Here is a 14,579-nt window from a genome sequence, read left to right as displayed (position 1 = left end):
AAGCTGTTGTAGAGGTGAGATTTTTTTTATTACTACTATTTGCTACAGAGAGTTGTTCAATTAAAATTGGTTATTGTAACGTTATAGAGCAGGGGTCCCCAACTAAATTGGCAAGAGGTCCACTAACCCGATCAGCCCAGTAAACGAGGGTCCGGACATGAAAAAACACCCGGCAATAATTCAGTTTTCTTTCCTTTTATTAAATTGTAACCATGTCAACAAATTGACAATAAAACCTTTGACAATAAAATCTTTATCTTTAAATGTATTCAACTGAATTTGTTGAAATTCATTCAAGTATGTTATTTCATTTTAGTGCAAATTATTCAAATGTCAAACCTTTCAACATCAATAAAAGCAACAAGAAGCATAAAAATAAATACTTAAAGTCACAATCTTAATATATTAGGTGTAAATGATTTACCTTCATAACCACTCAAAGAAAAATACATTCAGTGTTGTGAACAGCTGCTATTGCACATAAACTTGCACACATTGTATTTCAAAAGTGCAAAAAGGGAACAAATAATGCACCTCATAATGCATACAAATTGTTAAACAATACTTCTATTAGTGCAACAAAAAATAAAGTAAACATTTTTGTAAACAAGCAACTTTGTAAACTTAGCTCAGTGTGAGAAATTTGCATTGGCACTGGCAGCCAATCTCTTAAATCTGGGTAGGAATGGAGTCAAAGCCATTCTCAGACATGCATGCACATGGTCATTTGTCAGTTGTGAGCGGTACTTATTCTTAATGATGTTTAGTGTAGAGAAGGCTGACTCACAGCTATAGGTAGAGCCAAACATTGTTAATGTGTACACTGCCACTTTGTTAAGTACAGGAAACTTTGCCTTTGGCACAGTCTGCAGCCAAAATGTGACAGGGTCAGAGGATTCACATTGCTCTCTTAACACTACATCAGCCTGTAAATCTAATAGCTCCATTTGAAGGGCCTGTGCATTAGCCCATTTGTACATATGTACTGCCTCCTTTGAGAAAGAAATGACATTCTTAACCAAAAATGGACTCCTAACAAAGAGAATCAGCTGATCTCCCAATGTAAAGCCATCAAAGCGAGCTTTAAAGTTTTCAATCAACTTTTGGATAAAGTCAGAATGAGCAGTGACATTGCTCTCCTGTATCTCCTTCATTGAAGGAAAATGTGTACAGTCCTGCTCAAGATCCATTTTCAGAATGTCCAGTTTCCTCTGAAAAGACTGGACTGCAGCCACCAAGTCACACACAGAATTGTCTTTCCCTTGAAGTTTCAGATTGAGGTCATTTAAATGCCCTGTGATGTCAACCAGAAAGGCCAGTGTGTCCATGTTACTTTCCTCTTCTAAAAAGTGCAAAAACACCTGAGCCTTGTGACTCTTTTGTTGTGCAAGGAAATCTTTAATTTCATTTTTTATCTTCCAAAAGCGAGCCAGCACTTTTCCTTTACTCAACCATCTGACATTGGAGTGCAAGAGCAGGTCATTGGCAGGAGCATCTACTTCTGCTAAGAACTCCCTGAGCAGACGATGCTGGTGAGCTGATGAAGCCCTGAGAAAGTTAACTAGTTTGGTAATGGTGTTCATAACTTCTGCGTGGTGCTCTGAAAGTGTGGAGCAGAGAACAGACATGTGGATAATGCAGTGATATGACAAGAGCTCTGGGTTGTCCTCTTTCAGTCGACTGACTGCACCCTTTTCTCTTCCCATCATAGACGGAGCCCCGTCAGTGGTGATAGAGACAACATTTTTTACATCGATTCTCCTCTGTGTCAGCATTTCCTTTATGGCCAAATATATGTCCTCTCCCCTGGTATGCGTTTTTAAAGCTGTGACGCCTAAAATGTCCTCTACAAATGTTTTAGTCTCCTCATGATAGAATCGGACATACACCAAGAGCTGAGCGTTGTCACTCACGTCAGTTGATTCATCAGCAGCTAACGCAATGCACGGGGCACTTTGGATGGCGCTGTCAAGCTGGGACTGCACATCTTCCGACAGTAGCTCAGCTCTTCTTGTTGTTGTTGTGGATGATAAAGGAATCTGACGAACCTTTTGTTTTAGCTGCTGTCCTTCTTTACCCTCAAACAGCGTGTCTGCCAACGCCTCCATACATTCTTTCACCATTCCGGAGTCAGTAAAAGGCTTTTTATGTTTGCCCAAAATCCACTGTACTCGAAGTGAGCACTCGTAGGCTCGTTGCTGTGCTGTAAGGGACTGTGTTATCACCCGTGTTGCACGCTCATACTGTCCTTTAAGTTCACCAATTTTCCTCGTCCTCGCGGGTGATCCTGGCGGATAATTTTCATTGAAAGTTTTGTGTCTTGTCTCGAAATGCCGCTTGATGTTTCCACTTTTAACAAGAGCAACAGACTCCGAACAAATAAGACACACGGGTCTCGTAGAGCTCGATGACGGCAAAATAAACGCGTACGCTTCAGTCCACTCATCTCGAAAGATGCGATTTTCAGAGTCCACTTTTCTAATTTTTGACAAAGTCATAATAATCCATTCACGAATCTCATAATAATGTGTCTACAAGCCAAAGTTTGTGATCTCTCCGGACCCCGCCTCTTGCAAAGGACCTGATACAGACATAGCTGCCCTCGCGCACGCCTATTCAAAAATAACTTTCGGTAAAAATTAATTTTTATTTTTATTCCAAAACTTTTTAACAAAAATGTTTAGAGGTCCGGAAAAGGTCTTGGGGTCCGGACCTGGACCCCGGTCCGCCAGTTGGGGACCCCTGTTATAGAGAATGTGAACCTACGTCACATTGCGTTATTCTGGGGCGGCGCATATTGTATATAACGTTACCGGTAAACATTATTATTATTATTATTAAAGATTTATAAAAATATGCCTAAACATCTGAAATATTTTTTACTACTTGAAAAAGAGAAATTGAGTTTTGCAATGAATTGCTTTACATGTATGTAATCATCTTGTATCTAAGTGACTATTATTGGTTAATTTTGACTTATTTGTCTATACAGACTGGACCATATTACGGACGTAAAATGATGACAGGTTATCTTGCTGCACAAGGAGTTCGTGCATCAGAGGTTCGAGTGGGTCGGACATTAGCACAGATGCATGAACCTTATCATCAAGCTCGATGCCAGGTAGACTTGGGTGCCATAGTAAAAAAAACAATTATCATTAAAAATAATTGTCATGTGTTATCAATTTAATATATTAAACATTACATAATAATACATCAATGTCTTTTTAGTCTTTAACTTTGTCTATTTAGTCTTTAATTTTCAAAAGTAGAGATAAAATCTACATTTGAAAATGACATGGGTGCAGGATGTGTATAGAGTCGGTTTCCTGGGCAAGGTTTATTTAAGCTTGGACTAGACCTTAGATATATATTTTAGGACTTTTAAATAGTTTTTTACCAACATGCCTTACAAAAAAAACCCAAAAAACATTATTGGTGTGCATCTTGAGGCAAAACAATGAAAATAATATATTTTAAGATATGTCAGTGCAAGCTGTTTTAAGTTAAGACAGCTCAAACATGCATTTTAGTCTGGGACTTTTTTTCACCGCTAGGGGTCGCTAACCTCTTACAATAACAAAGGCGTAGTTTGATGACGCAACACTTGCTTAGAAAATTATGGATGTTGTCGTCAAATTCAAGCCGGCCAATCTAATATTGTTTATGGATGAGTAAATACATCAATGTTTTTATCATGACTGTGATATGAAGCAGGAGCGATTGCTAAGAGACAGCTATCAGCTCCACACGCGACGTAAGTTCCACGGATATAAAAGGAATATGGACATTTCATTCTACCGAACTACACGCAAGTGCAGAATTACTACTCACAGGTCAGTTTATTAGACGAATGAAACTTGTGAGGTAACGCAGCGCTGTTTCACTTGGTCTAACATTACACTATCACACTAAACTGCATTTGAATGTGTTGAAATTTATGTTATTCTATGTGTTAGTTTGTCTGTAGGAGACTGGCAGTAAGCTAGATCAACATTAGAATAACATACAGATCATATTCTAACATTTTATCAATGTTGAACTATATAACATTGATTCGTTTTATATAAATGTGCTCACCTGTCTAATAAAGTACATGTAGGAGCGGTTGAAGTTAGTCTCGGACGTGGAGCTCTCGGCATCTCGAAAACGGCGCGCTGATATTGATTCTCATTTTAGTTGTCATTTTTTATCCAAAGTCTGCTTGCCATGGTCCATAATGTTTGAACGAAACAACAACCGCGTGCAGATAGACATTACGAACTACACAGTTGTCCACGTCAGTCGCCTTGGTTATTATCAGAGGGCTCTGGTTACTATGGCAGTACGAGCGGAGTACAAACGTAGGGATATTGTAAGTAATCAACTTAACAAAATATATAACATTGGCCTAGTGGTTTTGGGATATTTTACTGCAAAATTATTACATATTGTGCCTTTAAACCCTGTCCATGAAACCACCCCATAATCTCTACACCAGTGCTTCTAAAACTAGGGGCTGAATACTTTCTATATGTAACCTAATTAAATCTGTTTTGTTTCAGGGTGCACGTAATTTAAATCCTGTCCCATATAATGCTGAGTACGTGGGTCACAAACTTCATATGGACCAGAACGAGAAACTTTGCATGTTTGGTGTGACCCATGTCATAGCCATTGATGGGTTTAGTAAAAAACTTGTTGGACATTCTACCATGCCAATAAAAAACAATTTAACAATTTATGAAGAGGTGTACAAGTAAGTCTAAGATTTTCTACTCTAATCTTACCATATTTTTGCTACACTCAATAACATCAAAATTAAATTATATTTTATTTCCTAGAAATGCTGTCCTTTCCCATGGGATGTGGGATCAGGTCAGAGTGGACCATGGTAGAGAGTTTTATCTAACCCTCTTCATGCAAGACATCTTGTCAGAATACAGGCATAACCAGCAACGACTGCCTTACCTCCAGACAACATCAACTAAGGTGAGATTGAATTATTTATTATTATCATTTGTATGACATGTATACTGTTCTGAGTAAGGTATTGGTAACAGTAAGGTTTTATTTGTTAACCTTAGTGGATGCATTAGCTAACACAAGTTAAAAATGAACACTTCTACAGCATTTATTTATCATTGTTTATTGATTTCAGCATTTACTAATACATTTTAAAAATCAGAAGTTGTAATGAACTAACATGAAAGTGTATTTTGTACTTTATACTGTAATTTGAGTTGTGCTTTACATTGTGGGAATGCTCTTTTACTCGACAGAACCACACCGTAGAGAGAATATGGCCTGAAGTCAATAAGCGGGTAAATTTTCCAATCAAGACTGCACTCATTCAGATGGTTGACCAGGAGGCTTTGGATATGGAGGATGGGTTGACCAGATACTGTGTATCCAATCTCACATGTGAGATCAGCCAGATTGGGGTACAGAGATTTGTTCAGGCATGGAATAGCCATAATATTCTAGGTATGCGAGATATTGCTTTGATATCACTTCTAAAATTGTGTTCTAATCTAACTGCCAATATATACACAATGTTTTGGAGAGCTAGTTCCTACAGTTTAGCTCCAACCCAAATCTAACCTCCAACCCTAAACCAGCAAATGAAGGTCTTCAGAATGACTTGACAATTAGTTACAGTAAGTGTGTGCAAGGCAGGACCTGAACTCTGCAAGACTGGTAGGATGTTCTTACAGTATTTTTATTTATTTTTACTTACAATTCAAATGTTTCTATTTATAGGCAAAGGCATTCCCAATCTGCTGGCCAGAGATGGCTGCAAGTCAAGGATTTTAGAGCAACTGCTGCCGAGGGCTTCAGAAGCTGCAGAGCTTTACAGACAGGAAATGGGAAACAGTTTGACCACTCCATCAGCATTTGGCATTGACCCATTTCAGTCTGAAGAGGACAAAATTAGGGCGGAGACAGAGTTTAATTCACTTTATTGTGACCTGGGAAATGTATTCAACTACACTGTAAATGAGCATTACAGGTATTACCAAGACTGTTTGACTGACCTAATTAACATAACAAGAAGATGTGCATAGAACTGCTTTATCTTGTAGCACTACCTTGACTACCAAAACTGATCTTGTCATGCATTATTATTTTTTATACTGTAGCATGAACTGTATACTATATTACGAGGGGTTAAAGTAAAAAAAAAAAACCTAAGCATGAACCTTTGTGTGTGTGTGTGTGTTGGGGGGATTTGAAGATTGATCTTCAATGTCACCACTTATGTAAAAAAATAATTGATGACAGGCCGTCAAACTATTAGAACAATAATGCACACCCGAGGTGGTACAGAGGTCATGAAGCGGAGTGGCCGTTATCTTGGCTGTGCATTATTTGTTTAATAATTCAACGGCCTGGAGTCAATTGTTTTGCTTATACTACCGTTATATAGAATCATCGTATTTTCTGTTGTTGACTACGCAAAGTGATATGGAACAGTCCTGCCTGGAACTACTTTAGCCGTGCGTTTCCCTGAAAATAGTGCACACTTTATAACGTTTATCACACAATCAGATTCAAGCATTCAACGGCCCTGTAGTGTAATTTCGGCTATATGTTAATGGATCTTTTTATGAATGAAGGCCAGTACCACTGATATTAGTATAGCTACTGATGTATTGATGAAATTTTACTAAAAAAATTACGAAATTTACATTTGCTAAGCTTCAAAAACTATATTTTTTAATTTAAGTGAACTTAAAACCATCCTCACTTTAACCCCGTAACAAATGTAATTTTTACTTGTACCTTTACTGTCTGTCATATATAGAAAATGAATACGGTTAAAAAAAACACAGCTGCAAAAAATGTAAATTAAATTTAGATTAATCCTTAGATGAAATGGACAGTTTGGCTTAAATCTGTTATTGGTCGTTCAAGCGCAATACTGCCGCGCGTGTCTTTCTGTGCGTCGTGTGTGTGTGTCAGGACAATCACAGCGCATGTTCTCTTTTGTCTTATCGCTCATTACTGACTTCCTGTTACTGTATGTGCATTCCTGTTAGACGTGATTACAATGGGTGTGGGTACCTGAGACTTTAGCTGCTGGCAGCTGGTGAATGAGATGTTTTATTATTCTATATTGTTTCCATTTTTAGTAAGCTACACAGAATGTTCTACATTTAATATTCAGAAGTTACCTATCAGAAGATTTTCACAAGTGTCGGTCCCCATAGGAAATTACGCCCGTGGGGACATCCTCCCCAAGCTTCATGAACTTGCGCTCCACGCTTTAACAGACAACGCTAACGTGCGTGTCAGGACCTCCCCTGCTCTGCTTGTAAAGTATTAGTTTGAGCTGCGTCCCTCTCATATGATTGGTATGTGAAATGAATTGACTTGAAAATATTAAACAACATGCAAGTCTCCCAAATGTTTTATTAAAAACAAATTCCTCACGGCCGCACACCGGAGATCCGGCACGGTGCCGGAATACTTTAGTTATATTAACTGAAAAAATGAACTAAAAATAACGCTTCTGGTGGCATTCAAACATGCGCTACAATATTAAGAGACCACAATTATATTCTGAGTTATAATGAAACATTTGAACAGCAACTGAACATTTGAAACAACTACCACAGCAGGAATTTTAATCTGAACTGAATTGCTCTTCTAAGGCCCTGATAACATTTAGCACTTCCGAAAGGCCAGCTACAGCAACCAGGGATTCTCCTGTGATTGCAGACCGACATTTAACACACCCTTGACCCTCCTGCAGTATAACGTCGACACATTGTCGACAGCCAATTAAACTGCGACAGCAGCGTGCCAGCACAGGGTTGTCCATCACTCCTGTAACAGACATTATACATAATTAAGAATCAGATTTAAAAATACCATTTGCAATAAAAGAAAACTTACAGGACATTATTACACAGCTCTTTGTGACATTTGATGCTGATGGTTATTTGTGACATTCAGCAGTCAGATATCTTTTAATATACAACACTATGGGGCGGTTTCCCGGACAGGGTTTAAGTAGTCCCAGACTATAATGTATGTCAGAACTGTCTAAACTGAAAACAGCTTGCACTGACATATCTTCGAGCCATTGTTTTTTCTCAATATACACAACCTGTTATGTTTTTTTGTAAGGTAAGTTTGTAAAACCTCTTTAAATGCCCTAAAAATACAAACGCAAAGTCCTGGCTTAATCTAAGCCCTTTCTGGGAAACCACTGTGATAGCAATTTTATGATATTCATTGATCTTTAGTAAAATATAGATGATTCAAAGAATGTCACATATGAGTCTCTCACTTGTAGTGAGAGAAGATTCTGTTTATGAAATTTATGTATGTTTATACATCTGAAGTGAAGGAGCGAGACACTGGGAACGGCTGGTCAGAGGTCATCTAGTTTGTGGGTGGGCTTAAGGGTCAGCTAGCCATAAATTGAAGCTAGCAGTAATGGGTCCTGGCCTGTGGAAAACTACTAGGAAGAGCAACTGAAGTTAACCTTGAAATGGGTATAAAATGTGCACAGCCCTCCCCATCTGGGTCTCACTCACTTCACAGGGCACTTCTGTGTGGTGACAGGGAACTTCTTGCAAGAATAAATCATTTAAAAAAATTACAATTTGATTCAGAGTGTCTCTTACGCAGTGATGATGTTTAAGGAGAAAAATTGCCACAACACCACACCTAAGTGTCAGACTAATGATCCAGGTAACTGACATCAGTGCTACTATAAATCACTTGTTGGGATCCTGATCATCCATTTTGGGTTTATTTTGTAATAATGACCAGATGACAACACTGTCCCTTACATACTGCCCATATAGATTATAGGCATTATGTGTATGAATGAGTGGGTGAAAGTGAGGCAAAATGTAAAACACTTTGGTGGCCATTAGTCTGTGAAAGCGCTATATAAATACAGTCCATTTACCATTTATAGTTAATATTATATGAAAGTGCTTACCCAAGGACCAAAGAATGGTTGCTCTTTTAATCTACAAACATGTGATGTCTGGGTGATTACTTGCCTCTGCATACGTTGCACTTAAATGAGGTCCTCAGAATTTCGCTTTGATGCTCTGTTAGACCCTTACTGTGTTTGCACAGCTCCCTGAGCTTGGCTGACACAGCTGGTAACCCTTCTGACGCAAGAAGGACCTCCTCAATCTTGTCTCTTAGTTCAGATAGCTCGGATCCCTCATGTCGAGAAGCTTGCCTTTAACAAATGAAAGACAATCAACAGAAGAATCTCAAACCACATTTAGACATTGTTTTCAACAACATTTGAGTTCCAATTCCTATCAACTGACAGTGATGAGTTTGCCGAAAATTATCTAAATTGTAAAATAATTTGTATAGAGATTGTGCAAGAAATAACAGACTTGGCACATTCGGATGGGTTTAAAATGAGAAACTATGTATGTAAAACAAATTTCTCTAACCACGTTAATTAGTTTACTAATTCATATATATTTTATTTTATTTCATTTCATTTTCATTTTATTGTCCACAATGTGGAAATTTGCCTTCGGTCTCAACAATCAACAACAATCAAACCAACAACAACAAAAACAACAAGAACAACAAGACTAACACACCGACATCTTCAGGGCAAAATGCAGTACAGCAGTAGAAATTACGTTACAATACATCAACGGGACGTGTTGTTCAGCGTCCGAATTACATTAGGAATAAAATAATTTTTAAAAATATTACGATTTTCCCTAGGTACTTTGTAACGTCTGGCAGAGGGAAGAAGTTCAAACTCCCTATTCACCTTATTTTTAACGGAAATACGGACGCAGCCAGTTGACGGTATTTTGTGCGAGACTTCCGGTCAGGCACTTCCGGTCACTGGCGCGCTAACTCACTTTTCACCATAGCGGTTAATCAAACAAGTGTTCATAACAACTAACTCATCGTTATGGGTTCGAGGAAGACCGGGATTGTTTGTGCAGTTAGAGGTTGTCATAATAACTGGTACCAAAGAAAGATTTACTTGGAGCAGGAGTGTTTTAATCATCGAAATCATTGACATTTTAATTATCAGGCGCCCTACGACCGACGACACACTGGCTGCGTGGCGTTTCTGTTGCGTGGCGTTTTACATGTCTTTGCACACCAAAAACGTGTCTGACGCGGCACTGCTGCTGCTAGGTGACATATGATACTGGTGATATATTCGACATAATGGGGAGAGAGTTGTGGAAGGCCTAGACTTAATGTTAAACATAAATATATAGCAGCAAAGACAACGTCGGCAGTATTGACGGCAAAATAGGCTACAGAATATTTCGTTCTGTATTGACAGGTGCAATATTAGAAAATAGAGCTTTTTTTTTTTACATTGCATTTATATCTGCATTTGTCAAAACCTAAACTTTCAAACATCAAAATGTCATTTATTAATATGTATTCGTGTCAAAATGACTTACAAACATCTTTTCCTATTCTATTTGGCCTGGAAACGCTTCCAAAACGCTTGCGTGTCTCGTGAAAAATAGGCGTCGATTCTATTTCTAGCATGCACACGTTATTCCGCGCGGCCTGAGACGCGCGTCAGACGCAGGCAGTGTGCAAGCTCTAACCTGTTAACAATGTAGCCGAAATAAAAACGGACCACCACGCAGCCAGTGTGTCGCCGGCCTGATCCCTTCGCCTGTGGTTAAAAGCTTTACATTTGAAGAAACTATCGAAACGACCGTATGTTTGTTCTTTTCATTTCGTGAACACAAGACCTACAGAAGACCACCCGATACCAGAAAAGTGGCTGCATGGGCTATGAAGTCTCAATAAAAACCATGATAAAAACTCCAAGGAGAAACAAAATCATTATAGTAACCCAGTGGCGGCTGGTGCTAAAAAAATTTGGGGGGGCGCAACAAACTGAATTATTAATTCAGGACTGAATGTAGGCTAATTGTTAAATAACAATTTAACAGTGATAATGTAGCTATCATTAGCCTAACGTTTAGCTAAAACTTCAGCCGGTAGGGTTGGGAAATAGCCATTTGCCAAATAAATCTGAATTTTTGGGCTAAATGGCGATGTATGGTATAATCTGAGTATTTAATTATTATTTTTCTATTTGAATAAAAAAAAAAACTGTATTTAATTTTTTTTTTTTTATATTTAATATCCTGATCAATATTGTCCTACAAACAATGTTCATATTGAAGGTTATAAAAACAAACATAGTGAAACCTTGCTGTCTATCTGCAGTCTATCCAAAAAAGGGGTCAAATCACATTACATTCTAACATTGCAACATTACAATCTAAAAACAAAATAATGCTTTTTAAAGAAGTAGTTAAATTTACTAAACTTAAAATAAAAAATAAAAACAAAGCTAATATCATAAAAATACACATGTAGGTTTGAAATTCTCTAGCACATTTATGTTCACCAACAACAACAAATATTCAACAACAAATATTTTAGCTAAATATATTTATAATTTAGTGCTAATGTATATTTTAGTCAGAATAATTGCGCTCCTATTCTATTGCGCTCCGTCTGTTCGGCGCGCATGCACGCGGCGACGCTCGTTCACAGAAGTTTAGCTCATGACAGCAAGCTGGAAATATTGACTTTCTAACATTTACAGATGGAGAATATGTCCGTGAAATGTAAGTTATGCACTGAGGAGATTATTGGATGTCACTTCAGCTTATGGCTAAATATTATTAGAGGTATATTTGTTTCAACCAATCGCTGCACAAGTGAAGTTTACGTGTGATGACGAAAGCACGTTAGTGCGAGCCCTCCCGGAAGCCATAGAGAATGCATTGCAGTGCCTGCAGTTCGAAAAAAAAAATCTTTGAATGTAAGTCTATGGGAACACTCTGGGCGATTCTCAGCCAGAGTGAAATCGCCCAAAAAGAGGCGGTACTCCACAGAACGTGACTTGGCGCTGATTGGACTATATCCAGAGGCAGAACAACAGTGAGTGACTGCTAGCGTAACTCTGTGGTTGAATGAGATTGTGATTGAAAAAGTCCCTTTCACACTTTGGTGGTGCGTCGCCCAATCGCCCTAATGAAGAAACCGCCGCTGTAGTGATAATGGCATGATCATGGCATTTATTTTGTATGATTTACAATTATTTATAGCCATCTATTGCTACTTTGGTTGCATTCTGATGGCATTATTAATACATTTGACATGACAAAATACCTCCATAGATATATTAGTCCAGCATTGGCTCGACCGTGTTTAGGGCGGTGCTGAAGGCGCCCGCGAAGTTTTGGCACTCTGCCAGCTAGATGCATGAGTGTTTTCAACCAGGTCCGGTACCCTAACTGAGTGAGGTGGGGCTTTAGTTCTTTGTTGTATTCATCTGCTATGGCATGTGTAACATTTTTCTGTCAACTCTGCATAATCCTTCGCGATCAATATCGTTATTTAGCCCAGGGAAGCGAGGAAACGGAAGTGCCGCACAAAAAACGGATATTGGACCCATGTTTACTTCCGCGTTCGAAAATAAGGTGAATTGAGTGGATGAGAGGGATCGTTTGCTATTTTAAAAGCTTTTTTCCTGAGAACTTCCTCGTACGTGGAACTTAATTGTTTCTGACTTGTCCCTATAATTTTTGAGGCGAGGTTTACTATTCTCTGCAGCTTGCTTCTCCCTTTTACGTTTAAATTACCATACCACATCGCCATGTTAAAGGTTAGAATACTCTCTATCAGATTCTTATAGACTATTTCCAAAATGTGCTTGTTATCCTGATTTGAAATGTTTATGAGATCAAAAGTGATTTAATGTAATGTCCAATCATCTACTAACTTAACCGCTGCCAAACACAGAATTTTCCGGGTTTTATATTTTAAAAAACCCGCTTTTTCGGGTTTCCTTTTTTGGTGGTATACGTTAAGGAAGACCTGTGCGCATGCTCTGAACGATTTTATATATGATGGAAACGACATCTGAATGTATTCTGCTTGAAAATGCACTTGTTTGATAAAATGCTCAGCTTTTTTGTCCAAAATGTTGCGTTTTTGGCAAAACCTACCTATGTTCAAGTGGCAATAAAAAAAAGAACAAATTAAGATAAAATAGAATCGTTTTTTGTTGTTGTTGTTGTTGTTTAAAAGCAAAATCTCAGATCATTATTTTGAATGTTAGAATGTTCATATATTCATAGAAGAAAATATTCTGTTGGCCATTAAAGTTTAGCGAAAATCGTCAAAAACCCTGGCGCTGGCTGACAATTTTTTTTTTAAATGCTGGCGGTGAAAGAGTTAAACATGCGGTTTCTCAATGCCTCCATTGGCTTAACAAATCTAAATAATAAAACTTGGAGGAATGGCATAACCTACTGATCTCTGTTAAAGTATAAATATTGCTGTATTGATTGTGGGATCAGAGCAGCCAAGGAGTGTTGAAGCTAACTTCTGCTGAGTGAACTGCAAAGAATTCTCTTCAGTAAAAAAAAATATATATTAATGGTCTGTTTTGTACATCTAGTCCAAATCTAACTTGTACATAAAATCACAGATGTCAATTGATAAAAAATTACAGTCTATGGACTATACTAATTGCTACAGTTAGGGATGGGAATTTATAAGAATTTAACGATTCCGATTCCCTTATCGATATTGCTTATCGATCCGATTCCTTATCGATTCTCATTGAGTGAGGGAATAAGTACAAATGTGTTTGTTTGTATTAACTCGCTTTAATATCTGATCAGAAGACACAGCACAGAGTTTACACAAATTATGTTTAGCAACCTCAGAACTAACCTAAAAGTATGTGAGCTACTTCTCAAAGTAAAGTCCAGGGATCTAAAGCCTAGGGCAGTGTTTCTCAACCAGTATGCCATGTACGCTAGTGTGTGTCTAGAAAGATTATCAAGAAGAGTGCCTTAGAATTAGGAAATTGTTAATTTTGACATTCATTGGTCCAGAGAAAAAAAAATAAAAAAAATAAATAATAATAATAATAATAATAATAAAAACTGCCATTTATGCGCCATAAAAACTAAAAACACAGACTGAAAACAGTCAAGGAAGAGCTTGTGCCTTTTGGAATATTAACAGCTCATTCGGGTTAGGCTACTGAGTTGCTAAAACAATCTTTGTCAAATAATACATGGGTTTCTTCACAGTTTGAACGTTTTTGTTTCCATTTGTTTAATTTCAAGATCTGATGTGATTTATCCATTGTTGCTTTTACAGCTAACACTAAATGATATTCAGTCACATTATACACGCTTTTAACATTAAATAAAACACATAAACAGTACGTTGTTGTTACCACTTACCAGTGATAATATCATTGCCACACTTTGAGTTTGTTGTTCCAGCACGAAGTCAAAGAAATAGGATCCGTTTCTAAAATAGAATCGTCCCGGCGTGGCTGGTTAGGACAAAAACTCTGATAACATGGAAAATATACCTTTTATCGTGTGTCGCGCCGCGTGTAACGTTAGTTAGGACACAGTTTAGAGCGCTTCTGGCTCGATACCATGTTGCTGCGTTCTGAACCAAAACAACATAAGCGTGTGTGACGTCATTTGCAACGAACGGAACCAATAAGCGGAATCGTTAAGCAGGAATGCTAACGGTTCCAAAGAATCGATTCACTGGGCACCGGT

At 37.9% G+C, this 14,579-nt stretch overlaps 1 protein-coding gene and 1 long non-coding RNA gene across 2 annotated transcripts; both read right to left on the bottom strand.

Moving 5' to 3' along the window:
• Positions 1-629: 629 nt before the first annotated feature.
• Positions 630-2,123, bottom strand: LOC307171114 (SCAN domain-containing protein 3-like; the record flags this gene model as incomplete). Its single annotated transcript, XM_079892529.1, has 1 exon — positions 630-2,123. The coding sequence occupies one exon, from the start codon at positions 2,121-2,123 to the stop codon at positions 630-632; it is 1,494 nt and encodes a 497-aa protein (XP_079748655.1).
• A 3,002-nt stretch (positions 2,124-5,125) lies between these two features.
• On the bottom strand, positions 5,126-14,490 carry LOC307164068. The gene is made up of 3 exons (XR_013822203.1): positions 14,247-14,490; positions 9,006-9,193; positions 5,126-7,812 (listed from the first exon to the last, which is right to left on the bottom strand). It is a non-coding gene; the product is annotated as an uncharacterized lncRNA (long non-coding RNA).
• Between the last annotated feature and the right edge of the window lie 89 nt (positions 14,491-14,579).

This window comes from Squalius cephalus (assembly GCF_949319135.1).
Source record: "Squalius cephalus genome assembly, chromosome: 1".
Lineage (NCBI taxonomy): Eukaryota > Metazoa > Chordata > Actinopteri > Cypriniformes > Leuciscidae > Squalius > Squalius cephalus.
Note: the sequence above shows the minus strand (reverse complement) of the source record. Positions and strands in the feature narration are given on the sequence as shown.